A 27435-nucleotide genomic window follows, 5' to 3' on the forward strand; every position below is an offset into this window, starting at 1 on the left:
ATATATGCCCCTGCCGACCCAGCACCCCCTCAGTTCCTTCTTACCACCCGTGACAGTCATTGGAACTGTGGAGTGCGGCATAGCTGATCTCCATTCTTTACTCGTTGTACTGTAGATAGTTGTTTAGTGTAGTTTTAACAGTTATAGTGTAGTTAATAGTAAGTTTTGTAGATAGTGTAGATAGTACTTGGAGGAAACGGGGTTTATCCCCTTCCCTCCTCCCCAGTACCAGGGCCCATGCCTAGGTCTCCGGGTTTCAAGCCTTGCTCGGCCTGTCTCAAGCTGATGCCTACGGGAGACCCCCCACGACTCCTGCTTGAAGTGTCTGGGGGAATCCCATCAACCAGATAAGTGCCGCATTTGTAAGGCTTTCAAGCCTGGGACAAAAAAGGAGTGGGACTTTCGTTTAAAACAGCTCCTAATGGAAGCGACACTTAGCCCGGTGCCCTTGGCACCGTGCGCAGATCAGGCGCCGTCGGTCCGAAGCGCGCCTCTGGCACCGGAACAACCCGGCACCAGCAAAGACTCTCGGCACTATGTTGGCTCAAAATCTTCCTCTCAGGCAGAAGAGGGGGTTGTGGTGGGCATCAGCTTCTCAAGGACACTCCCTTGTACAGTTCCAGGAGGCTCAGTTCCTTTCCCACATCCCATTTGACACATGTTAAATCTCAGGATAGGTTGTGAACTGCCACAGACTCCAGCTTCAGTAGTGTCCCAATGACTCCCAGCTCTGCATTTCCCTCATGTAAAACACAGCTTTCCCACTTATGATCTGAATATTTATTGCTTCCACCCTACTACAGCAATGTCTCATACCTTTGCTTATTAAGATGTTCTAGATAGCACAACATGAAGCAATCCACCTTCTAATCAACATTGCACATCAAAAACACCATGGTGCTTCAGACACTACAGTGGCACGTGGTTCAATAACTAATCCGATGTAAATTTCTGATCTTGATCTTTGAGGCTGTTTGTGAGCTGACCTGTGCTTCTCAGGGACATTGGAGTTGTGAGTGCATCCCGAAGGAAACTCACAAATGTAGAGGATTGTGGCTTCTTTCCAGTAGACCCAGTGCTGTGGAACTCCCTTCTGAGAATGAGCATAAATCTTACCACCTACAGAACAAAATATAACCCATTTATTTACATGAGCTTTCCCACAACAACTTCCTTGAAATTGAACAATAAATGAAGATGATGGTGGAGAGGAAAAAGGAAACATTGACATGAACATCTGCATACATTCGCATCACAAAGCAAGTGGGGGATATTAAACTTTCAGACTGCTAGGTGTTTGAATTTTGGGTTGCATTCAGATACTACTTGGTCATGTTATAAATACCTAAATGGGGAAAGTATTTTTTTTTAAAAAGTTTGGTCTAATATCTGGACCAAAATGTCCCCTTGCACATAATTGTTTCATATCATATTGCTCTGTATTAGCTGGCTAACGCCCTCCATCTCAGTGATGACTTCAGTTCAGAGCTGGTGTAAGGATTTACTATGTGAAGTGCTTTGGGATCCTTCAGAATGAAATATACTATATCTGTAAAGTAAGTAGTAATATTACTGTAACTTTTATTTAGCTTTTATTTTGAATTAGCTTTGATTTAAACTATTATACTATATCCAAATCTGGCAATAAATTGATAAAAGGTTAATAGTGAAGTGGACAAAAGGGAGAAATGACAAGTTGATGAAGAGGTTGACTACTGTGATAGCAAGTTTGACTGATAAAAGAAAAAAGATTGATGAAGATGTTGCCTTCTAGAAGAATATTTGATTAAAAAAAATGAAAAAGATTGATGAGAACACTGCCTGATACCACAAAGGCAGAGCAAAGAACTTTCTTTCTAGCAAAGAATCTAACGTATTGACTTTTTGACAGTTCTGGGATTTAGCAATAATTCACTTTCAGTTTCAAATTGTTTGATATCTCAGTAAATCTCTCTGTGCCATAAAAGCTACATACTGTGGAATTGCTGTAAATAAAGCTTGAATGTGATGTATCTACCATATGCAAGAATTTTTCTTAGCCTAATTTGAAGGTCTTTTACATTTCAGAATCACCTTCTAATTAATGACATATTTTCTGGACAATTGTTTTATAGTGGCTTCAAACAGGATTAGGGTCTGTCAAGAACTCTGGTGGTCACAGTTTTCTTGTTTGCAGTGTTGTAGCTATGTTGATCCCAGGTTATTAGAGAGACAAGGTGTGTCAAAGATATTACCTCACCCACAATTTTCTTGAAAAGAAGTCATTAGTAATTTCTCCACTAGCCTGTTCTTTGGAAATACATAACATTAAATGTGAAACAAATAATCCCAGACACTAAACAAAGCTATTTAAATGTGCTTATGGTTTGCCATTTGTACCTTTTAATAAAGAATACTGTCTAAATGTAATATTCCTAGAATCAATTTGCCAAAGAATAGGTATATAAACTAAACTTCTCTGTGTCTCAGTTTAGTTAAGTGTCTTGTCTATGGTGCCCTGTAGTCTACCGCAATATTTCTCAAATGATGGAGCCATGCCTTCAGGTGTGTTGCTAAGGGTTGCCTGCTGGTTAGCATTCCACTAGCTGAGAACAACCCACCCCTTGCCACATAGCAGAATCCTATGGCTGTGAAGATCCAGCAGGATCAAAGGGAGAGCAAGAAAGTAGCAGCTTGTTCCCCCAAATAATCCCCCCCCTTTTTGCTACTGCTGCTCCATCCCCAAACCCAATCACAATGGAGATTCTCCCCCTTCCCAGTGTTCAATTCTGGGACATGATAATACAGGACATCTAGAAGCTCTGGAACTGGCTTGATAGCCTCTTGAAGTAGTGCTGAGAGCTGTGTGAGGGGGCATGGAAGGGTTGAGAGAGAAGCAGGGGCAGCTCCAGGCACCAGCGCTGCAAGCGCATGCCTGGGGCGGCAAGCTCTGACCCCAGCAGCTTGCCAGCAACACACCAGTCACACACTGGCTTCCACAAGCCTTGTTTACTACTTGCAAGATGACCCCAACACACTCTGACTCCCGGATTTTCCCAAAAACGTGTGTTCTGCAATGACCAGCCCTCTCCTGGATAGTTCAGATATTAAGGTACATTGTCCCTGTAAGAAGTCAATATTCAGTAGTTTGTTACTTTAGATGGAGTTACCTAACAGTTCAGTTTAAACACGGCACTGGATTGGTTTAGATTAAAAATAAAACAAGTTTATTAACAAAAGAAGATAGGATTTTAAGTGAATTCAGGTATAAGAGATAGCAGTTAGAAATGGTTACAAACAAATAAAAGTGAAAACATGCATCTAAAAGTCTAAAACTTAATCTAGCAAGGTTTGGTTCAAGGTTTTGTTTAAGATGGCCTTTCTCACCCCTGGTTTTCCAGCAAGATCATAAATTACCTTTTACTTCATCAAAGGTTCTGGTGCCTTTGTTTTAGGTGAAAGAGAATGTGAGGTTCTCTACCCCTTTTTTTATAGTCCAGTGAACCTTTTAAATGGATTCTTCTGAGGGTTACCCTTCAGAGTAAAGTTTATTCAAGCAGTAAGAAAAGCAACATCGAGTCTGGTGGTGAAGGAGGCTCCATGCCCCTACTTGTGTTTGTTAAAATGCAAATTGTTCTGTTTCCTGCCATCTCTTCCCCCTGCTGTCTTAAAGATGGAAAACTTTTAATGGAAAACTACCTTTAATTTCAGTGTCTCTCTCCATATTTTAATTTGTCTAAATTTGATTAGCAATAATAGCTGCCCTCAGTTTTGTATTTAAAATTACAAATGCTTAATGATCGTAATAGCCCTTCTATTCTTCACCTGTTTTTCATAATGCAGAAATAGTGCTCATGCACTGTATTTTCTACACATATTTGCACCTTTAAAAAGTCATTCTTCGTGTTCACCCCCTATTTGTGTACATGTGCTCTGTTCTTTATTTTTTCACATATATACATGGTGTTCAAATAATTGATAATATGGCTCATTCTCTGCATAGTACATCAAATGTAGAATCCAGAAACTTGTACTTTAAATTTTTAGGTAAATTTGGACAATTGCTAGACTTTTGCTTCTTTGTGAGTGGGGGATATAAGTACATACATTGTTCACTCTATCATGAACTGGGTCATAACTATAAACGTATACTACTGTTTTGCAGTTACATCCTCATCTGCTGTCTCTGCTCATTTGGTTGCATCCGTTATTGTAGCTGTAGTAGAAGGGAGAGGACTTGCCAGAGGTGAAGTAGGAATGGCTAGTATTGACTTAAAAAACCCTGAAGTGGTATTATCCCAATTTGCGGACAATACAACCTATGCTAAGGTAATTTTGAATACTTTTGGTTGCTGTATATGGTAGTATTTTACATAATGATGAAGATTATTATTGATGTCCTTTTTTGTCAGAAGTTTTTATAAATAATAGCAGGAAATCTCTGATTGATAGCTGCAGTTTGTTCATACCAAGAGTAATACAAAAAATAAAGTAGCGTTGTTAATGTGAAGAGTAACATCATTTATGCTGGCTTTTTTGTACATTGGATACTCATTTTTGAAGCTGTCTCTCTTAAAAGATTCTATCAACTCATGATAGCAAGTGAGTTTTCTCTTCGGTAATAGTGTATTTATTTGTGTCTGGATTCTTTCTCCTCCCTTTTCCCACTCTCCTTTGGGGTTCCACTATGACCCTGTCCTTGGCCTTGATCCTCAAAGTTACCTTTCTAATTTTGATTTGTCTCCATCCATGCAATCCTGTATTTCAGTCTCACTCTCAATCTGACATCCCCTCTTAATTGTCTCCATCTTAGAATTAACATGATAAAAATGGAACTCCTTTCAAGTCCTTTCTGCATTTTCCTTGACTGTTGACATCACTGTCTTCCCTGTCACTCAAACATAACCTGTATCGTCTTTGATTCTTTCTTCTCCCATGCTCCCACATCAAGCTCTGTCCAACTCCTGCTGTGTTTTGCTCTAATGTTTTTAAAATCTGCCCTTTTTCATACTGTACACACTGCAAAAACATGTTCCTCATTATCTCACATTTTGATTGCTGTAACCTCCTTTTTGCTGGCTTCCCTGACAGCACATTCACCCTTCAGTCCATACAAAACATATCTGCTAAGATCATCTCCCTTTACCTGTCACTCTGATTTTACCCCTCCATCAACTTCCCATCTTCTGGCCCCACTGTCTTCAGTGCCCTTCACTACAATGCCCCTCTGTTATCCATACTTTTCTTATTGTGTTGTGACCTCTGCTTTGCCAATGATATTGGCTTCAACCATTGTTGCACTTTCTTTCATGCCACCCCTTATGCATGGAACACCATCCCTGAATTAATATGTTAAGGCCACTATCTTCTCCTCCTACAAATCCCTCCTTAAGACTTATTTCTGCTGTAATGCCACCAAAAAACTAAGCAGCTAATGATGGATAGGTTAGGCAGCCACAGCCCAAACAAAAATGTATTAGATGGTTCAGAACTATTAAGTCGATGAAGTCTCATTAATTTATTATAGTTACTCCCATTCCCCTACCACCTCCTTTCAGTTGTTTGTCACACTGGTTGCATTTTGTCTTAGACTGAAAGAGATTTTAGACAGGGCTTATGTCTTTCTATTTTTTTGTACAGCACCTTATCACCTGTATACTGGAGCCAAAATCCTAATTTGGGGCCTTTGGGCACTACTGAAAATAATACAATTTGAAACAATACATAATAATTGATCTTGTTAGGTATATGTAGATGTTAATCCTGTCCTAGATAAGAAACTAGCAGCAAAATTCAGTTGTACTTTAAATCAAAGTTGCCTCCTGACCCAGGCAGCACAGACTTTTGGGTCAAGACAGGGGACATCCTTCCTCTCCTCTTTCAGCTTCACCCAGAAGAACTAGCCCCTCTCTCAGGGGAAGCAGACAGTCCTTTTTACCTTGTCTGTTGTGCCCTGTTTGACTTTCTGCTCCTGATCCTTCTAGCTGCTGGAAGACCAATTCTTGATGGTTCTGCCAGCTGCTGAACCTGGTGGACTCTCTTGGCAGCCAGTGGAGTATCTAAACTCACTGCTCTTTTCCACCAGAAGGAAACCTGCTTGGGGCAGGATTAGCCAAGGTGGGAGGGCGTCAAACACGTGGTACACCCTGTCACAATGAGTATCTCATGTGAAAAGGAAAAGCTGGTTTAAATATGTATCTTTTGAGCCACCAAAACAGAGAAATAATGCAGGTTAGACTGTAGCATGAACATGTATGCATAAGAAGTTACAAGGTCTAAAATATGACCTAATCCAAAGAGCCTTATACAGTCCAAGTGAGTCTGCAGCTCATGACCTTCAGGAGCACCATGAACTTCTGCAGCTGCAAACCCAGAAAGTTACTTCTGATTGAAAAGGTACTTCCTCGGTCACACCTGTGGAATGCCATGTTAGGCATAACATTCTTCTTCTTCAAGTGCTTGCTCATATCGATTCCAATTAGGTGTGTGCGTGCCGTGTGCACGATCGTCGGGAGATTTTTACCCTAGCAATACTCGGTGGGTCGGCTGAGGCGCTCCCTGGAATGGCGCCTTCATGGCGCGGGACCAAAAAGGAGTAGGACTTCAGACTGAAGCAGCGCCTTATGGAGGCGGCATATAGCCCAGTCCCTTCCTCTGCACGCCGGGACTTGGCACCATCGTCTTCGGTGCGGAGTGCCCCGCGGCACCGACTGGTCCGACACCGCGTTCGGAATTAGCTCCCCCCACCCTTCCCCGTCCTGCTTCCTTTGCTTTGTGGTCAATCAACAGCACTTTCAATTCACCGTCCTTCCTTTCGGCCTGTCCACAGCCCCCAGGGTGTTTACCAAGTGCATGGCTGTTGTGGCTGCCTCCCTTCATCGACAATGGATCCAAGTGTTCCCATATCTCGACGACTGGCTTATTAGGGGTCACTCCAGGGATCAGGTGCAGTCTCATGTTCAGCTCACCATGAACATGTTCAATTGACTGGGCCTCCTGTTCAATGTCGCGAAATCCACTCTGGTACCAACCCAGAGGATAGAATTCATAGGAGCAGTCTTAGACTCAGGCCTACCTGGGCACTTCTGCCGGAAGCATGCTTCCAGTCCCTGGCGAACATCATCCACAGCCTGCAAAGCTTCCCGACCTCGACCGTGAAAACATGCCTATGCCTCCTGGGACACATGGCCTGTTGCACGTATGTGACCAGGCATGCCAGGCTGCAACTACTTTCACTCTAAACCTGGCTATCAACAGTATACCGCCCAAGTCAGGACAGCTTGATCACGGTGGTTACCATCCCACCAGGGATATTAGCCTCTCTAGGCTGGTGGCTGGACCCCAAATCAGTGTGCAAAGGGGTGCAATTCCACGCCCTGCAGCCCTCCGTGTCCCTAGTCATGGATCCGTCATCCCTGGGATGGGGAGCCCACCTTGGGAACCTTCCATACACAGAAGCTATGGTCGGCAGGAGAGTTATCCCTCCACATCAACATACAGGAACTCAGAGCAGTGCGCCTGGCGTGTCAAGCATTCCGAGAGCGCATTCAAGGCCATTGTGTTGCAGTCCTCACAGACAACACAACGGCCATGTTTTACATCAACAAGCAAGGGGGAGCCTGGTCGTCCCCCCGTTGTCAGGAGGCCACTCGTCTGTGGGAATTCTGCATAGCCCACTCATCCATCTGTTGGCGTCGTTTCTCCCAGGAGTCCAGAACACCTTAGCGGACCACCTCAGCAGATCATTCCAGGCTCACGAGTGGTCGGTTCGCCCGGACGTCATCCACTCTGTCTTCCTGAAGTGGGGCTTTCCCCTGATAGACCTATTCGGCTCTCGCGAGAATCGAAAATGCCAGGTGTTCTGCTCTCTCCAAGAATGCTCTCCGGGTTCCCTGTCAGACGCCTTCCTAATACAGTGGAAGGATCACCTATGCTATGCCTTTCCTCCTTTCCCGTTAGTCCACAGGGTCCTAATCAAACTGCGCAGGGACAGAGCACGTCTGATTTTGGTCGCCCCAGCGTGGCCCAGACAGCACTGGTATACCACTCTCCTAGAGCTGTCGGTGGACACTCCAATTCAACTCCCGCTGTGGCCAGACCTGATCACTCAGGACCACGGACGACTCTGTCATCCCAACCTGCAATCTCTCCACCTCACAGTGTAGTTGCTGCATGGCTAAATCAATCTGAGCTATGCTGCTCTCGCTTGGTTCAGCAGATCATTTTGGGTAGCAGGAAGCCCTCTACCAGGTCCACATACTTAGCCAAGTGGAAGCATTTTTCCTGCTGGTGTGCTCAGAGTCATACGGCTCCCCTACCTACCATCTTGGACTACCTCCTGTCCTTAAAACAGCAGGGCTTGGCAATATCATCCATCAGAGTGCACCTGGCAGCTATTTCAGCTTTCCACCCAGGCGAAAACCGGCGTTCGGTCTTCTCCAATCCCATGATCAGCAGATTTCTCAAGGATTGGAGCGCCTGTTCCCACGAATTTGACAACTGGTCCCTACGTGGGATCTTAACCTGGTCCTATCCAGACTCATGGGTGCCCCGTTCAAGCCGATGGTCACCTGCTCGCTCCTGTACCTTTCCTGGAAGACAGTTTTTTTTGTAGCTATCACCTCGGCGAGGTGGATGTCTGAGCTCAGGGCACTCACATCAGAACCACCGTATATGGTGTTCCACAGGGACAAGGTACAGCTGCGACCCCACCCGGCCTTCCTCCCGAAGGTGGTGTCTGCCTTGCATGTCAACCAGGACATCTTCCTCCCTATCTTCTAACCGAGACCGATGCCTCTCGACGGGAACAACAGCTGCACTCCCTGGATGTTCGCAGGGCCCTGGCCTTCTACATCAAGCGAATGAAATCTTTCAGGAAAACGTCGCAGCTGTTTGTTGCAGTGGCAGACCAGATGAAGGGCCTCCGGTCTCCTCCCAGCGCATCTCGTCCTGGATCACATCATGCATCCGTGCGTGCTATGACTTGGCTGGTGTCCCAACTACACACCTTACGCCCACTCCACGTGGGCTCAGGCTTCATCCTCTGCTTTCCTGGCGCACGTGCCCATACAGGAGATATGTAGGGCAGCGACTTGGTCATAAGTGCAGACCTTCGCCGCCCACTATGCTATATTGCAGCAGTCAAGGGGTGATGCTGCATTTGGTTCAGCGGTCCTTCACTCCGCGACATCTCACTCCAACCCCACCGCCAAGGTAAGGCTTGGGAGTCACCTAATTGGAATTGATATGAGCAAGCACTCGAAGAAGAAAAGACGGTTACTCACCTTTGTAACTGTTGTTCTTCAAGATGTGTTGCTCATATCCATTCCAAACCCGCCCTCCTTCCCCTCTGTCGGAGTAGCCGGCAAGAAGGAACTGAGGGGGTGCTGGGTCTGCCGGGGCATATATCCAGTGCCATGAAGGCACCACTCCAGGGGCCACCTCAGCCGACCCACCGAGTGTTGCTAGGGTAAAACTCTCCCGACGATCGTGCACGCGGCGCACACACACCTAATTGGAATGTATTTGAGCAACACATCTCGAAGAACAACAGTTACAAAGGTGAGTAACTGTCTTTTTTTTTGCAGGGGTGCTTCATCATATATATTCATGACATGAGATAAATTATTATCCAAATCTTTTACTTTAATTTTAGGTATTTTTGTAACTATTTTTCTGTTTTATATTAGTGAGCGATATCTGCAGACACTTCTGTTTGGAAAATTATTACTGCAGGCTATTTCTTTTTTAGTTCTTGTATGCAGCAGTTGGAGAGACAAGAGTGCATAAAAGGGAAGGAGAGGAGGAAAGAAATTTAGCAGATTTCTACATGCTATAAATAATAATATATGTTCATCTACTATCTTTGGAGCATGGTGCAATAGGTGTAACTAAATCCTCTCTTTTTGCATTATATTTATCTTATTGCTTTCGGTACTACACTTACCTCATTTTGTGGTCAACAGAAAGTTCCGAATGATGCAGTCTCACCTGTTACCAGCACTCAAAGCTCAGGAAGTGAAAAAGCCATTAAATCATTTAGCAGTCCCAGGCACTGACTGGGAATAGATGATGTCTGCCTGGTTTTTGTGTGTGCACATCCCTTTAAGTGGAATTTTTAATTGATTTAAAAGTGTTTACAAAGATTATAGAATTTGTCAGTTATTTCTGGACTATTTTATTTATTTGTGAAAATGTACTTTGAGACTGCTAAATGATTTTTAATGAATTATGTTTAAATTTTGTTTTTAGGTTATCACAAAACTCAAGATTTTAACACCATTAGAAATAATAATGTCAAATACTGCTTGTGATACAGGGAATACAACAAAATTGTTCAGTTTGATAACAGACAATTTCAAGGTAATCTTTTTTTAGACTTCATTTAGTTTTTATAGGGCTCCTATTTGACTGGTTTTATATGGTTGCAGATTTGTGACCGTCTTTATGAGGGGATCCAAATGCTGAATCCCTTAGCTCACTGGGGCTGGGCAAAGTTTAGGCAGCGTTCCTGGCTTTTGGCCTCTGCGCGCACACTCCAGGTGTTACCTTGTGTCTGACACCTCTTTTGGCAGTGGTGACCCACCAGTCCAACTGCCTATGTCCCAAAAGTAATACCATCTCCCGCAAGCCTCCCCAGCAGCTCTTGCACATTTCCCAGAATCTTTCCAAAGGTGTGAGCCTTCTGGCTTACAGTTTGCCTCTTCAGGGACATGCAACAGTGAAAGCCAACAGACACATAAACAGACTTTCACAGGATTCTAAAGTAGTATTGCTCTTTACTTAATAGAATGAGAAGTGCATAGATCTAGATAAAATAATAAACATATGTATTTTATCACATACACATTTCCTTGCCTCAGGTTCCTCACCATTCTAGAGAGTTCTTTAGGCTTGGGCAGAGTCCTCTGGGGTGTCTTCCTCTCCAGGTCATGTCTTCTGAATTATGGAGATTTTCCAGCCCATCTAGCCTACTCTGACCTTTGTCGGTCCTGCATTTAAATTGGATCCCCCAGTATGAATGCTTGCCTTTCTCTTCCCCTCTTCTTACCAAAGCTTACTGTTTCTCTTGTGAGTCATTTTAAAATCTTAGCTTTGGCATCTCTGTCTCTGTGTCCTGTTTGGCAGTTTTCCATTCTCTACTTCCCCTCCCTGCAGACAAGTTGGAGGAAGTGGTTTCTCCCAGCTCCAGCCAATCTCCTTAGCATGTTCATTGTTTGGTCCAGGGCCAAACAGTGATTAAGGTTAACAACTCTCCATTGGCCTTGGTCTGGTAGGTACATAGAGCTGTCCATGTCAGCAGCTGATGGATTCCACATACACACAGTCATTCTATGATGCAAAATTTTATAATAACTTCATAGCATCAACCAGAATTAATAAGTTGTGACACTTTGGGGTTCAACCTGGACCAATAAGGGGTTGTGTAACTGCCTGCCCTGCAACTCTGATGCCTTAAATGTGATGCTGGTGTGGCTCACAGCTCTGACACCAACAGTCAGCCTACATGCATGCAGGTCATATCCTGACTTCCACCATGCAATTGCTTTTTGCAGGTTGACCTGTGCCCAATACTGAATTTCCCCAAAAGTGTTTGCCCTGGAGTGTCCAGTCCTGTCTTGGAATACTCACAGAAGCTAAGTTTGCTTCTCCTTTAAAGAGCCAGTAAACAACAGCTCATTAATTTAATGGGGGTTTGACAAACACTTTTTTCAGTCAAAGCACTGAACTGGTTTATAGTAAAAGTATAACAAGTTTATTAAATAAAAACTCTTAGGTTTAAGTGCTACCAAGTATAAGGAATAAAGATAGGAAGGGTTACAAGCAAACTAAAGTTAAAAATCTATTTCTAAGACTAAACTTAATTTTTAAAGCAAGTTACAATCTTTGTGTAAGCAGGGTTCTGATCTGTATTCATTCCCAGAAATTTCAGTCCCCTGAGTTGAAGGATCCAACTTTCTCTGATTTCAAGAGCTCTGACCCCTTTAGTCCCTCAAGTGATGGATGCCAAAATAGCTTCTTGTCTTTGCTTATATCTTCTAAAGTTCAATGAACTTTTGGGGGCTCAGCCTGCTGTGTCCGGCAGGGAGCCGACGCAATGTTAATTTTTGCAGTTTTGTGTTCCCCCGTCGTGATAGTTAAGAGGCTATCTCCCCCACTTACCCATTTGATGGTTTTATTTACCTTCAGTGTAAGTGCAGCTTCATCATCCCTGCCTGATGACCAGACCAGTCAGACAAGCAAACATACACTCCCCTGTCCAAGGCAGACTGGGCCCATGCAGTGGTTGCCAAACACATTTTAAGAACATAATTCCAGCACACCTATAACTGTTTGTACACACTCTGTACATACACCATGCAGTGAGCTTCAGGACCAGTGTGCCACCAATTTGCTCATGATATCCTACATGACACCTTCCAGATACAGATCATAATAGCAGTGAGTGGGGGTACACTGAGTATGTCAGGCCTGACAAAAGTTGCTGACCCAGAGTTGTAAACTGCCAATGGGCCTCCATGTCACATTTTTACATAAAGAGATTCCCCAAATCATCACAACACTACGGTTCCTTTCCATAAGATTTTGAAACCTTTGCTGTTTTTGTTTTTGTTGTTATTAGAACGTGACTTTTACTACTGTCCAAAGAAAATACTTCAATGAAACAAAGGGCTTGGAATATATAGAACAGTTGTGTACATCTGAATTCAGCACTGTCCTAATGGAGGTTCAGTCCAAGTACGTTTAACCTAAATAAGAAAAAGAAGTAGCGTTTCCAGATAAAAGGTTTTAACAGTTTGTACAGATTTAATACACTGGCCAGTGGCTTCTCATTAATTGGTACACACATGCCTACCAGAGCATGACGGGGAGCTCGGGGCTTCTGCCTTGCGGTGGGACTAGAGGTTTCTGCCAGAGACAACTGGTGCCTGCTGAGAGTGGGGGGGCACAATTTAAAGGTTTTCCCTCCCCAACAGTTTGTCACGCCCCTCCTCTTACCATCAGTGACCCCTCCCTGCGGCTCCCAGGTGTTAGCAGTGCAAGGAGAGGGAACAGCAAAAGCAGAGGCTCTCCCTGCAGCTCCCAGGTGTTTGCTGCTGCCTCTTCCCATGGCCGAAGCTCCCAGCATGTCGGCTCCAACAGCTGCTGTGCAGGGTGGGAGCCCAGTGGCACAATGTAACCGAGCAGGGCCAGCAAACCCTGGGAAAAATCTGGGGGGGGCATGTGACTCCATGTGCCCCACCACGCATTGCCTCTGGCTTCTGCGTAATGGGAAGGGTTGTCTTGGGGCTTCAGCCCTACGGGAGTCGTCTGCTGGGGCTCGGGGCATCAGCAGGAGTGGGGCTGAAGCCCGGAGCCCTGGCAGGCATGCCCTGGTTCTCGAACTTCTGAAGATTGTCATATATGGTTCGGAGGGTAAGCAAGTTTGGCTACCCCTGGTTTATACAGTGGTCCCAATCCCTAATAGGTGTGAACATGACTCTACAGCTTGGCGTAAGATTGCTAAGAGAAACCTTCTCCCTAAGTACAGTAAAAGTTTTTGCGCTGGATGAGGAGAAATATTTAATGTTCAATAAATGATTACTACTTTACAGGTATTACTGTCTAGCAGCTGTTGCAGCTTTGCTAAAATATGTTGAATTTATTCAAAATTCAGTTTATGCTCCTAAGTCACTCAAGGTTCGTTTCCAGGGAAGTGAGCAAACTGCTATGATAGATTCATCATCAGCCCAAAATCTTGAATTGTTAACTAACAATAGAGATTCTCGGTAAGATTATTTTGTTTTTACAAATTAAATTTTTTTTCATTGTTATAAATTTATAATGCACCAAATTCTATGGCACATGTATCTAATCTATCTAGTCATAGTAATTATATCGTATGCAAAGCTGATTTTTAAATAATTTGAAACGAGAAATGAACTGCAACTTAGTGCAAAATTTGTAGTCCTAGCCTGGAATTTTTTTATGTGCATCAGGAAACCCTAATAATAAAAGGGATTAGAAAGAAAGAAAAAAGAAAAGATAAGAATTGTGTAAAGGTGTATAGTGTATCTGTCACAAATAAGCCTGCTGTCAGCAGGTTTGATTTATATAACTGACCCCCAAGTTATGTGTGGCCATGTCTCTACCTAGCAGCTGAACAAGGGGGATGTCACCACTTTTGGGGAGTCCAGAAGTGGGTAAGCGCTGCCCAGAGCCCGCCTCACTCCGTCCCGGGCACCAACCTCCTGCCCCCTCCCATACCCAAACTCTGCTGCTGCTCGGGGTGGGAGGGAGAGCATTGAGCCAAGTAGGGAGCCTGCCGGTCTCGCCCACACCAGCACCAGTGAGAGTCCCAGGCAGCATGCCACCGCCTGTGCCCCCCCAGCACCAGTAGTGGTCCTGGGCAGCCCCCCTTACAAGTTTTATTCACTGGTAATTTTAGTAAAAGTCATGGACAAATTCATGGCCCATAACCTTTATTTACTGCCCGTGACCTGTCTGTGACTTTTACTAAAAATACCTGTGACTAAAATGTAGCCTTACTCATAGTCTGATTTTCCGTCTGAGGTCCCAGAGCTCACATGGAGTTCAAGGGAATTTGTGTGTGCTCAGCACTTCTGATAATCAACCTATAAATTGTAGGCTAATTTAATCTGAAAATTTCATTTAATTTGTATCAGCTTGATTTTTTTTATTTTTTGTTTTTTTTAATTTGTTATTTTCAAAGGAATGGTCACACTCTTTTTGGCGTTCTAAATTATACTAAAACTCCAGGTGGAAGCCGAAGACTTAGGTCTAATATCCTGGAGCCTCTGGTTGATGCTGAAACAATTAACACAAGATTGGATTGTATTCAGGAACTTCTCCAGGATGAGGAGCTCTTTTTTAGTCTTCAGGCAGGTAATAGCTTGTTTTATTTTTAAAACACTTAAAAATACCCATTTAAATATTTTGGTTTTTATAATAGCTGAAAACTCATAGCATGTATTAATAAAATAGATATGAAACATGTTTTGACTTGTCAAATTACATTTCATAGTGGATTTTAAAAATGCTATGATTTCTAGCAATAGTTCATAATCTGTCATTATTTAATTTGACTTTTTACCTCTTTTTTGATCATTTTGCTAAAATTTTTAGTAAATGAGGCAAACCAGCGAATGGTGCTTTAAAGAGGAATTAAATTCGTAAAACTTTTATTTCCTGGTTTTGGACGGCTTATTGTGGTTTTTGGCTAAACGAGTAATCACTTTTGGTCAGATCAGGAACTCTTTCCAAGGCTTTCACAACACAAAAATGGATGACATGTAGTCTGTAGAGCTACACTCTTTAGCTTGATATTGTACCAGTAGAGCAGATTTGAATATATAAATACCACCTAATTTTGCAGATCGTCAGAGTGGCTTAGATAGTATGTTTATCCTTTATTTGTACACCTTAAATATTACAAATAAACTTTTTTAAAATAAAAGTTTGGAAAAAGTTACTGCATCACAACTACCTAAAACAGTGAATGGGAATTTCTCATTCTTTCTCTATCTCCATCCTATCATAGAAAATATTTTGACATTTATATCCCACCTGTCAAGAAGTAAGGAGGCAAATGGTATAAAAATACCGGCCCACCCACTTTTTCTTTAGTATTTTTGCTTCCTTTCCCTTGGAAACATGGAGTGTATTTCTCCAGTTTTAACTTCATCCATACCCACCCACCCCATTTCAATGGATCAGAAATATGCATGTGAAGATGCAGCAGAGGAGACTGTGTTTTGGCACTTGTAGCTCAAAGGTAGTGAGGTAGATAGGAGGGGTGGACTATAATATATGCTTTCCCACAAGACTACTTGTCAAACATTGTCTCTTGATCTTATTAGTGATCAGCTCTCTAACTTGTGAGGAGCAGCTGCTTTCTTTCTACTAAAAGAATAGGACAAGGAACTCCCAGAATCATTAATTTTGATTTTTAACAAATCTGGGAACAAAGAAGGATTGGAAAAAAGTCACCATTTACTAATATTTTAATATTTAAAGAGGGTAAATGGGATGACCCAGATAACTGTGGGCCTCTATCCTGGCAAAATCATGGAAAGGCTGATATGGAATGCAATCAGTGAAGAATTAAATGATGTTAGCATAATTAATGCCACTCAACATGGTTTTATGGAAAATAGGTCTTGACAAATAAATTTGGTATTTTTTGACAAGATCACGTTTGATAAAGTTTACTGTGTTAATATAATATACTTAGATTCTAGCATGCATTCTGATTTTTTAAGAATTTGCACTATATGTAGCCCATGTTAAATGGATTCATATTTACAGATGACACTCAAATTGGTGGAGTGATAAATAATGATGGGGACAGGTAAATTATACAGACAATCCTGGATCATTTAATAAGGTGAACAATATGCATTTTAATACAGCTAAAAGTAAGATCATACATCTACGAACAAAGAATGTAGGTCACACTATTCTGGAATGCAGCAAGCCTGAAAAGGACTTGGATGTACTGGCAGATAACCATTTGACTCTGAGCTTCCTCTGTAATGCTGTAGCTAAGAGGGTGAACATGATCCTTAGATGCATAATCGGGAATATCGAGTAGGAGTAGAGAGTTGGTATTATGTCTGTATACTGCATTAGTGAGACCTTTACTGGAATACTGCATTGAGTTCTGGTGTCTCCAATTTTTCCAACGTCCTTTTTGAAATGGAAAAGGTTCAGAGAAGAACTACATGAGAGATTTGAGACTGGAAAACAAGCCTTATAGTGAGAGACTAAAGAAGCTCAATCTATTTAGTTTATCTAAGGGAAGGTTAAGAGGTGATTTGGTTACAGTTTCCAATATGTACATGGGAAAGTGATATCTGACGATAGATAGCTCTTTAACCCAGCAGAAAAAGGCACAGAAAAGGGCGCATGGTTAGAAACTGAAGCAAAAGAAATTCAGACTATAAATAAGGCACAAAGTTTTAACAGTAAGGGTAATTAACTACTGGAATAACTTACCTAGGCATATACTGGATTCTCCATCATTTGGAGTCTTAAGATTTGACATCTTTCTAAAAGGTGTGCTGTTGCTCAAACAGAAGTTATAGGTTTGATGCAGAAATTACTGGATGAGGTTCTATAGCCTGTGTTGTGTAGGAAGTTAGATTTGAATGGTTCCGTCTGGCCTTTAAATGTATGACCCATACAGCTCTCTTTGTGACTGTTAGAACAGTTCTGATGTGGGTGATGGTCCTTATGATTTGTAAAAATTTTCACTCTGGTCCTTGCCAGAAATGTAGATCTCCCATTGTGATCTCTCATTCTTTGCCCTTAAGACCAGGTGTGAAATGCAGCAGGAGCTAGGGTAATACCTGAGAAAGGTCAGTACATTATCTCCTTTCAAGTGGAGGCTAATTCCTCAGTTGTGTCCTTTTATGACATTTCTAATATGGAAGTTGTCAACCTTCACCTTCCATCTTTCAGAGTCACAACAGAGTTGTAAAACTTCTAGGGCTGGTCCACACTAAGCCCCCAGTTCGAACTAAGATACGCAACTTCAGCTATGTGAATAACGTAGCTGAAGTCGAAGTATCTTAGTTCGAACTTAAAGGTACTTACCGCGGGTCCACACGCGGCAGGCAGGCTCCCCCGTTGACTCCACCTACTCCTCTCGCGGAGCAGGATTACCGGTGTTGACGGCGAGCACTTCCGGGATCGATTTATCGCGTCTAGACAAGGCGCGATAAATCGATCCCAGAAGACTGATTGCTTGCCGCCGAACCAGCGGGTAAGTATAGACGTACCCCTAGTTTCCTTTGGATACCAGTCCACCTGGTGATGTTTCCAGCATAGCTGGTTCTCTTTCTTCCTCTTGCCTGATAGTATAAGAGCTGGAATCAAGTTGCTCTGGTGATCGGCGAGCAATTTGTCCACAGAAAGATTTTATTTTCTTACCTACAATATCAAGTAATTTTGCTCTTTTAAATTGTTCCGTTTCATCATCTGATCATTCATAATTTTGGTTATCCAGCTAATTTTTAACCTTCTGTAACACCAAAACTTGAACGCTCTGAGTTGTGTTTCAGTCTCCTTTTTAAATGTCCAGCTCTCACACCATACAGGAGGATTGACCATACGTGTAGCTCTTCAGCAATCAGTGCTGTTGCACCACTAAAGCACTGCCACACACCAGGGCTTTTATTGGATTTGGGGATCTTTCATCTGCAGGATGCATGGGGGTCTGCTGCCTCTTAAATAGTTCAGTAGTGCCCACCAGCCAGCATCTTTCTTGAGCTATTGTAGTTGCACAATTAGTGCTATGTTCTGTCTGGCTTCCTTTTGATAAGGTCATTCCACCACAGGCTCAGGTTACGACTCTTGAAATTGCACGACAGATACATAGTCATCTTTTCACTGTCATAATTGGATGGGAATTTTCAAACAGAGAATGTTGCTATGATTTTTAAGATAGCCTGTTTGCTCTTGAGGACTGCCTGCTACGTCTGCAGTCTGACATATTTTCTGTTATAAGATAGGAAGTAGAGACCTTTGACAAGGGACAATAGTTTACTGACAATGCCGTTTTTGTTATAGTCTCCTGCTTTTCCCTCATTTATATTTCAGCTCTCCTACCCTGTTGTGGGGATAGTAATGTTCTTACCGTTCAATATTTTTTAGGTTGTTTAAGTTCTGAGAGTTTATTTACTGAAGAGAATACGGGAGAGCTGATGTCATTATAGCCATCATGATACAATGACCAAGAAGTGCTCAGATACCATGCTTATGGATGTGACATAAGAATCTAGATAGATAGGTAGTTCTTTTGTCTGTTTTCTTTCTGGTAATTGAAGCTACAATACTTTGTCAAGATTTTTCTGTGATAGGATGAGGGAAGAAAATGACTTCACAAACAGAAGTACTAAATAGTTTTCCGTGCCTGTTTTCTTTTGGAAAATTAAATCACTTATTTGTTAAAGATTTGTTATTAAAATTATCGCAACTTTTAACTCAGTTTCTAATTTGTGTTTAATTTTGTTTTACAGTGATTTCAAGATTCCTGGATACTGAACAACTTCTTTCAATTTTAGTACAAATTCCAAAGCAAGATACAGTAGGTTTATAAATGCATCTATCTCATAAATAATGAATAATTGTCAGTTATCTCAATAGAGTATGCAACCTGTAAACTTCATATAGCAGTTGTACAATTGTATTATATTGTAAGAAAAAGATTGTACATTAAAAAGGGATGGAAACATAGTTTTAAAGATATACAGTGATTTATATATGTTGCTCCTCACCCAGAAAGATGAAAGTACATACCCCTTAAACTAAACCATATTTTTACTTTGTAACAGGAGAAGAATTTCAGCCAGTCATAAAGTGTTTTCATTTATTTATTTAGATTTATGTAGAGAGTAATAAAAGAGCACCCATCTAATGCTCTAGGCATCTTTGACAATATTTTAAAAATACACTGAAACAGGCCTGTTGGTTCCCCCAGATCAGCTCAAATATACAGCAACAAAATACATGACTGATGTGAATTGCTCTCACACGATCCGCAACTTCCTACACCCAGTCTAATCCAACACTCATTTCTTCGCAAGTGAGGGAGAAAAGGTGGGCAAAGCAGCAAGGCTAACAAGCTTAAGCTGTTACGGAGTTGGGGAGGAAGCGAGGCCCTGTTACCCTTGTGGAGAATGACTAAAAAAACGTGACTGTACTTTTAAAATCTGCATCCTCTTACTTATTCATCCTAATCACATCTCCATCTTAACATCACTGGAGAGTCGGAGAGAGAAGTATTTTCATATGAGCATGAAAGGTAAAATACACCTTTTAATGTTAAAAATTGTATAATAAAAATAATCTCCTTTTTGTAATATACTCACAGTTTTTAGATCGATTGCCCACTTAACTGCTTTGTCTATTATTTAGCCTCAGGAGCCTCTTATGCAATGTACAGCAGTTGAGATGATCCCTTATAAATGGGCTGCAAAAAATTTACTAAAAAACAAACCTCTTTAGTTTAGTTTCAGTTACTAAATAAACTGTCCAAACCTGTCAAGCCAGAACTTGGAATCTTTTTCCTTTTAGCTTCCAAACACAGGCCTTCATGCTTACGCCAAATGAAAGTCTCTTACAACTATGAAATAAGTTCTCTCGCAGCAGTGATCAGGATACAAACTATTAATACACATAACATAGACAGTACAATTAGATGCAGCAATTATTAACATTTGTTTTATTACAACTCATTTTCTTCAAATATAGCACATGCACAAATTTTCAAGGGGATTAAAATATATTGAAAATTTGAACCTGCCATATGTAGCAAACTGTTTTAGAGATAGAGGGATACCGAGAATATTTAAATACAAGTCAACATCTCAAATCAAGGTATATTTTAGGGCCAGATTCTGCCACCCCATTTTGTTTTAAATGTAATTTTTAAAAATCTGTTACGTGCCCCTATCCCCAGTGCATCAACAGCAAGATTTGAATCCTGGACTTCAGCACCGACCTCGACAGCTTCAACTAACACATCTCAGAGTAGGCTGTTACCACTTCAGTTATTTGCAAACTGCAAAACATTACTAACCAATGACTAAGTGCATCCAACTAGTGCAAAAAAGTATGTCAGGAAAGTGCTTTAGTAACAAAACCGCTGCCTAGACTTCATTGTTAACAAAAGAACTATTCTGATTCAGTATACTTAAAATACAGCCAGTACATCACAATTTTCCTTAGTGTTTCTGGATGCTAGTTTAGACAAAAAAGAAATTAGAATGGAAATAAATCTTTCTTTGTACTCTCATCCATGTGCCTATTTTAAAACGTGAAAAAATAAATTAAAACACCAAGTTATAATGCAACAGAGAGTCCTGTGGCACATTTAAGATTAACAAGCTAATGTTACCAACAGGTATAGAATAAAAAAACTGTTGAATGATGCTTTTTTTTTTTTTTTCTTAAAAGCAAGACACACTGAAGTTCCTGGAGTTGTAATTGGTAATGTGTGTATGTGGGGGGGATTTTGGCAGAAACTTGCAATGGTTATTGGAACAGCTACCCTTGCTTGCTTTCTCCTTGTAAGGTGACCCAAGGCAATCAAATTGCTCCATCTTAAGGAATATTTCTGTAAATGTCGCCCCTGATACTTTGATTGCACTAAGACACCGTCTGGGCTGATTGCCAAGCTTCATTCTGAGAAGAAAATTCTGCAAAATTCAGTATCATATAAAGGGATTTAATTGAGTTCTGTGAGCACATTTTTCCTTCTAAGAAACTTCAGAACATTAGAAATTGGGTGGGTTGGGATGTTTCTGTTCCAAAAATTTGTAGCATAATTATTTTTAAAGTAAACTTAGACTTTTTAGTAGATTTTTATGTGTAATTGAATTTTTCATAAAATTGAAATAAAAATACTGTTTAGTATTTCCCACACAGGAGCCTTCACTTTTATTTATATTTTCTATTAATTTGACTTTAAAAACAAGGAAGATTTTCATTTGTGCCTTTGAAAATCTGCCTTAGCTTCTACATAAGATTTTTCCATTTTTTAAATCTAAAGTTTTCTTCAGTTTCATTTTCAGAAGCCGTTGATTTTCCAACATTGATTTGAACTCTCCACACAAAAATTAGATCTTTTTTTCTTATGGAACTGCTACCTATTCTTTCTTTACAAGGCAACAGTACATAGCAAATGTTCTGTTCTCTGTAAGAAAGCACAAATATTTTAGACTTCTTGTCAGTTGAAGAACTCTTTTGAAAATATTGTATTGTAATTTGAGTTTTTCAAGCCATATATAGTCAAATATATATATTTTTTAAAAACAGCAAATTTACAAATTGTCAAGCTGGTCATTAGTCATATGAATTTTCATAAATCACTTAATAGTGCACGAAAAATATATTCAGAATATGTGTGTAAAATGCATGCTTGTTTTGAAATGTATTTTAAAAATTTATATGTACTGTATTTGTAATATTTTTTTTCAACAGGTTAACGCTGCTGAATCAAAAATAACTAATTTAATCTATCTGAAGCATACTCTGGAACTTGTGGATCCTCTAAAGGTGAAATGTATTCTGTTGCTTTTTCTATATAAAACGCAAACTAGTTAATCTTTGTTGTCACACAGTGCAGTTCATTATATTTACTTTATATCTCATGGAACTGTACATTGTCACTGTAGTAACATCCTCTAAAAATAAGACAAGGGCCTCTAAATCTATGCTAAGTTTGATGTGGATTTAAAAATAAACATATTTGAGTCTCTAATAATTTCGGAATTGGATTCTGAATGCTAGTTAAAAGCTTAATTTTATAATGATTATGCCAGCCCAGCCGGTAAGCTCTCTATATCATCCCAATTTCAAATAAGCCTAGGTGAATGTAAAGGCCTTACAGACTGTTAAAATGGTTATTTAATCATAAAAACATGATTAAATTTTAATCTATATTTTAATTTTCAATAGGCTGCTTTGAAAAGCTGCAAGACACATCTGTTAAAGGCATATTACAGTTCTCTGGAAGACAAAAGGTATTGTGATAATATTTTCATAGCTAGAATATCTTGTTGTCTCCTTTTTTCTGAGAATGTCTAGGATTTTAAGATGTTGCTTCTTGAATTATTTATAGATATAGTTCCTGTTTTTTGTGTTATCATTAGAAACTCTTAATTTTAATTATTCTTTATGAAGTTTTTAGAAATTCAGTTTTTCAACTATTGCAGGAGAAATTTTAAAAAAGATAAACAGAAAATTGGTTTTAACAATAGTTGATTGGTTATGAATGACAAACAATTTAAATTCTTACAAAATTTAAATACTCCAGTAGATATTATTGAAAAGACAAAAAAAAAATTGAGAATACTTTGATTTCTTAGAATCACCCAAAATGACTCAGGACAAGTAGCGGTTTCCAATATCTAAGCAGTGTGCAATGTCTGCTATTTTTTAAGGTATTAAAATATTTAGGTTAAAGTTAAGTGTGTTCATATGATGTCTCAGGTAAAAAAAAAATCACATGGTAAGTTTTTAGTGTATTGGCTTCAGTCATTTTTATTTATAATTGAAGATGATCTTGATAATGAAGTTGAAAAATATTACCTAGCTAATTCCGTTACTGATATAACTACTGTTGTAGGTTTGGAATCATACTTGAAAAGATTAAAACTGTCATTAATGATGATACAAGATACACAAAAGGATGCCTGAATATGAGGACCCAGAAGTGCTACGCAGTCAGGCCAAACATCAATGAATTCCTTGATATAGCTCGTAGAACATACACAGAGATTGTAGATGACATAGCAGGTATTTCATGATTGATTACTAATAGAAATGTATTGCACTTGTTATATAGAACCATAAAATTGTACAAGAATATATAGTGCTAACTTTCTAATGGAGAAGGCAAGTATTTTTATTGTAATTTGATTTTGTCATTGATTAAAAAAAAGTTGAGGTACATTTGAAATTAGGGTTGCCATACATCTCGGTTTTCCCAGACACAACCTCTTTTTGGTCCTCCGATCTCTGTCCTGGCAGATTTTTGAAATATGAACAAATGTCCATGATATTTCCTTTCTTGTCCTATTTCAGGACATTTTGAGGACATTACACTTGTTATTTATAAATGTTAGATATTCAAAGATTCAAAGTAGAAAGAAACTGTACTCCCCTCCCCCTCCAGCTCTCCCTTTCCCCTGGCAGTGTCCTCTATTTGGGAACTTAAAATAAGGTAACCCTATTTGAAATGTACATTGAGGTTTTCCATTTGTAGATAAAAGCTGTAATTAAAATGAAATGATGAATAATTATTTTGTGATTTTAAAAAGTAAAAAGATTGCTTCATTTATTCTGCCACAAAAAAACAAGCTGTATATGAATCAAACATATTGTAATCTTTCCATTTAAAACCTATGGTTTGCACCTACTATGCAGTGCATCTAAATTCAGTTTGAAGTGTTGGAACAATATTATTTCAAATAAAATTTTCTGGTACAAAAAATTTAGTGTTATCGTCTGCTACACATTACAAACACAAATACTTTGTTTTTAATATTTTAACTAGTTTGAGTCGTGAGCTATGATTTAACTGTGTGCTATTAAGAATTGTGTAAAACCACTTTCTTGATATTATTTTAAAGCCAAAATGAATAAAATCAGTGTTGGAAAAATGCCTCTATTCACATGTTTACAGCAGAAGAGCTCCTTTTCCTGTTACCATGCTAAGCATAGAGGAAGCAAATGCTGACACATTGGAGCACTGAGTGACTCCAGGACCCAGAAAGAACAGGAGTACTTGTGGCACCTTAGAGACTAACAAATTTATTTGAGCATAAGCTTTCGTGGATTCTATGCATCCGAAGAAGTGGGATGTAGCCCACGAAAGCTTATGCTCAAATAAATTTGTTAGTCTCTAAGGTGCCACATGTACTCCTGTTCTTTTTGCGGATACAGACTAACATGGCTGCTACTCTGAATCCAGGACCCAGGTGTCCAACACAGCCCATCTTCTCTACCCAACCATTTGCTGGTCTGTCTCTCTGGTGGTAGCAACAGTGGGAGGTTGAGCCAGCTCAGTGAGGAGTGTGAATGCCAGGGAAACCTTGTTCAACAGCATCCTTCTTTTCTCCCCACACTGTAGTACATCATCAGTATTTTTCCTCATCCACCCAGGCACCCACACATGCCTGTACCCCACTCAGCAAAATTCAGAATTCCTACCATTTAGCCACTATTAGGTGGCAGGAGGAATTTCCTCCTGCCACCTAATAGTCCCCTGCATCTATCACCCTCCCAGGTGGGTGGGTTGGGGTTAGGGTTTAGAAATGCAAAGGATTCTGAACTATGGAGTGAGTAGGAAAAGATTGACAGCCCCAGATCTAAGCATTACAGTTACCTGTTGAGAAAGCAGGGTGAAACACCACTGGCATGAAAGTGGATTTATCTGAAGCTTACTTCTCTGAGAAATCTTCCTTTCCAGCAGAAGGACAACCCACCCCTGAGATCCCTATGACAACATATGAATATCTTTAAAAAGAACCTATGAATTCTCCTATTCTCACCTGGCACTTTTTGTCCACTAGTTTTATAAAGCTAATGCTCTTATTTGAATGGTTTACTAAGCTCTTTCACCTCCACACAAGCCCCCTTTCAAGGTCCTAACAAGGCTGTTTAATTTACTGGAATTGGTATCTAGATAGCTGCATGATGAGTTTCCTACTCAGATAACACAGTGAGTTTTATAGTATGTTAGAAAATATTTAAATTATGGCTGAATTTTTTCCCCCATATTATTTAGGAATGATAACACAGCTTGGAGAAAAATACAACCTACCTTTGAAGATGAGTTTCAGCTCTGCTCGTGGATTTTTTATCCAAATGAATGCAGAATGTGCAGCATTACCTAATGGTCAGCTTCCTTCAGAATTTACAAAGGTGTGTGTTCTGGACATGTTTTGTCATGCAATTAATGACTTCAGTGATATTACATAATAAATGAGGATAGAATTTATTTAACCCATATTCTTTTATACAGTGTGTTAAATGTCTAAATGTGGTATATTATTTGTGAGATGATATGAAATGTTCTAAGGTTTCTATCATTCTGATATTTGCATTTTGTTTTCTTGCTTTTTCATGCTGTTTTATTTAGGAAAAGTGAAATAAGGTAACAGTTTTGTCACTTGCTTTCCAGATTGTTCCTATTTTGTTTTCTGGAAATCTTTCTTTATGTGCGTTTATTTGACATGTATTACTTAAAGTTTGAATTTCCCTACAGATCACTAAAATGAAAAATGCGTATAGCTTTACTTCAGCAGACTTAATTAAAATGAATGAAAGATGCCAGGAGTCTTTGAGAGAAATTTATCACATGACCTACTTGTAAGAACATTTCAAACTCTTTAATATTTGTGTTAACTTGATTTATTTGCCATATTAACAACTAGTTGTGAGGTTTTCTAATATATTTTCATTATTAAATTATGGTGCATTATAAAAGCACTCCAGATTGTAGAGAGAGAGTGTTCTTCACGAGAGAGCACATTAAAAGGCTAAATCTACATTATTCTGAATTATGATGAAAATGTATAGGGATTTATTCATAAAAAAGAAGAGTATCCATCACATTTATTAAACTTTTTGTAGAATATTATCAACACAAAATGACACAATGAGTATAGCAATTTGGCAATGTGTAGCCATTATTTATATTAAGTATGCCTTTCATTTTAAGTAGAATTACCTTCAGTTTTTCCATAAGTTATGCTTATAAAGGGACTCAAGGGCATATATAGTTCTCTTTTCTTCTAGATCACAAAAGCTAACATAGGCTATTTTTGGCTACATCTTTTGGAGATCATGTGAACCCATTTTAAACATGAAGGACTCAAGCAACTGAAGAGTCACACTTTTTGGAGGACAAAAGAACACCATTGGTTCCAAAGCTGTATTTTTTAGAGTCAATTTTGCACATGCAGCTCCCTTTCGAGCAGTGGGAGTTGCATCTGTACATCTGATGGCAGAATTTGGCCTAGAAGTTGTTCCCCAATAACTTACTACGCTTTTTAGAAATTCACATAATTGCCCATGTTTACAAATCTCTATGGCATTTATGTAATGCTTGTCATCCTAGTATCTAAGTACCATATTGACATTATGAACTTAATTGTTTTATTGCTGTAAACTGTATAAAGCAATAAAATATAGTAGTGTACAGTAACTAATTCAGAGCTGTCTGCTTGCAGGATAGTGTGTAAACTATTGAGTGAAATCTATGAACATATCCATTGCCTATACAAACTCTCTGACACTGTGTCAATGTTGGATATGTTGCTGTCATTTGCCCATGCCTGCACTCTTTCTGACTATGGTAAGTTTCTTTCTAAGAGATGGTAAATATAAATTAAAATGCTGGTAAAGCTACTCCCCTGTCCCCCAATCTTTATATAATAGTACCAGGCCTAGTTTGTGGCTCTTGTATTTATCTCTTCATATATTAGTCATCTATAGAACTAAAATTGGATTTCAGTTCAGTGTATGAATTGCTTTTATAGCTTCATTTTTCCTACTTTTCTTTCCCCTTTTATTCATGTATTCCCCCACTTGCTTCTGAACACAATCTTGGCATGTTATTTGAGGATGGAGGGCTAAGATGTTATTTTTCTGTAATAGATCATGAGGACTTGTATAAAAGATGTAATCTGTACCTGAAAACAGCCCATTAATTCCTCCAAGTATACTGTCTTTGCTGTTTTGATAGCTATAGGTCAGGTCTTCTACATGGGAATATCCTTTCTGATTCTTCCACTCTTGCTCATGTTGAATAATCCCTTCTTTGTGAATAGTTCTTGTCACGGGGTGACTGGCCTTTTAGAGAGAATTAGAGACAGTCTACCCATGACTAAGGTTGGTAAGCCAGCCTTGGTGGCTAATTGGTGGACAGGGAGCTAATCGATT

The 27435-nt window shown here is 39.8% G+C and overlaps 1 protein-coding gene across 4 annotated transcripts in view; it reads left to right on the top strand.

Annotated features, from left to right (window-relative positions):
* MSH4 (mutS homolog 4) overlaps positions 1-27435 on the top strand; it is a 62211-nt gene that overhangs the window by 13961 nt on the left and 20815 nt on the right. For 2 of the 4 annotated variants that reach the window (XM_008171285.4, XM_065555410.1), the window contains 12 exons: positions 4145-4308; positions 10231-10341; positions 12602-12717; positions 13575-13748; positions 14693-14865; positions 19002-19069; positions 21967-22041; positions 22444-22508; positions 23114-23283; positions 25277-25413; positions 25757-25860; positions 26724-26848. In XM_008171285.4, coding sequence (XP_008169507.4) covers positions 4145-4308; positions 10231-10341; positions 12602-12717; positions 13575-13748; positions 14693-14865; positions 19002-19069; positions 21967-22041; positions 22444-22508; positions 23114-23283; positions 25277-25413; positions 25757-25860; positions 26724-26848 — 1482 coding nt within the window. The remainder of the gene's footprint in view (positions 1-4144; positions 4309-10230; positions 10342-12601; positions 12718-13574; positions 13749-14692; positions 14866-19001; positions 19070-21966; positions 22042-22443; positions 22509-23113; positions 23284-25276; positions 25414-25756; positions 25861-26723; positions 26849-27435) is intronic. The other 2 variants (XM_065555409.1, XM_065555411.1) reach the window with 2 other exon arrangements.

This window comes from Chrysemys picta, chromosome 8, assembly GCF_011386835.1.
Source record: "Chrysemys picta bellii isolate R12L10 chromosome 8, ASM1138683v2, whole genome shotgun sequence".
Taxonomy (NCBI): domain Eukaryota; kingdom Metazoa; phylum Chordata; order Testudines; family Emydidae; genus Chrysemys; species Chrysemys picta.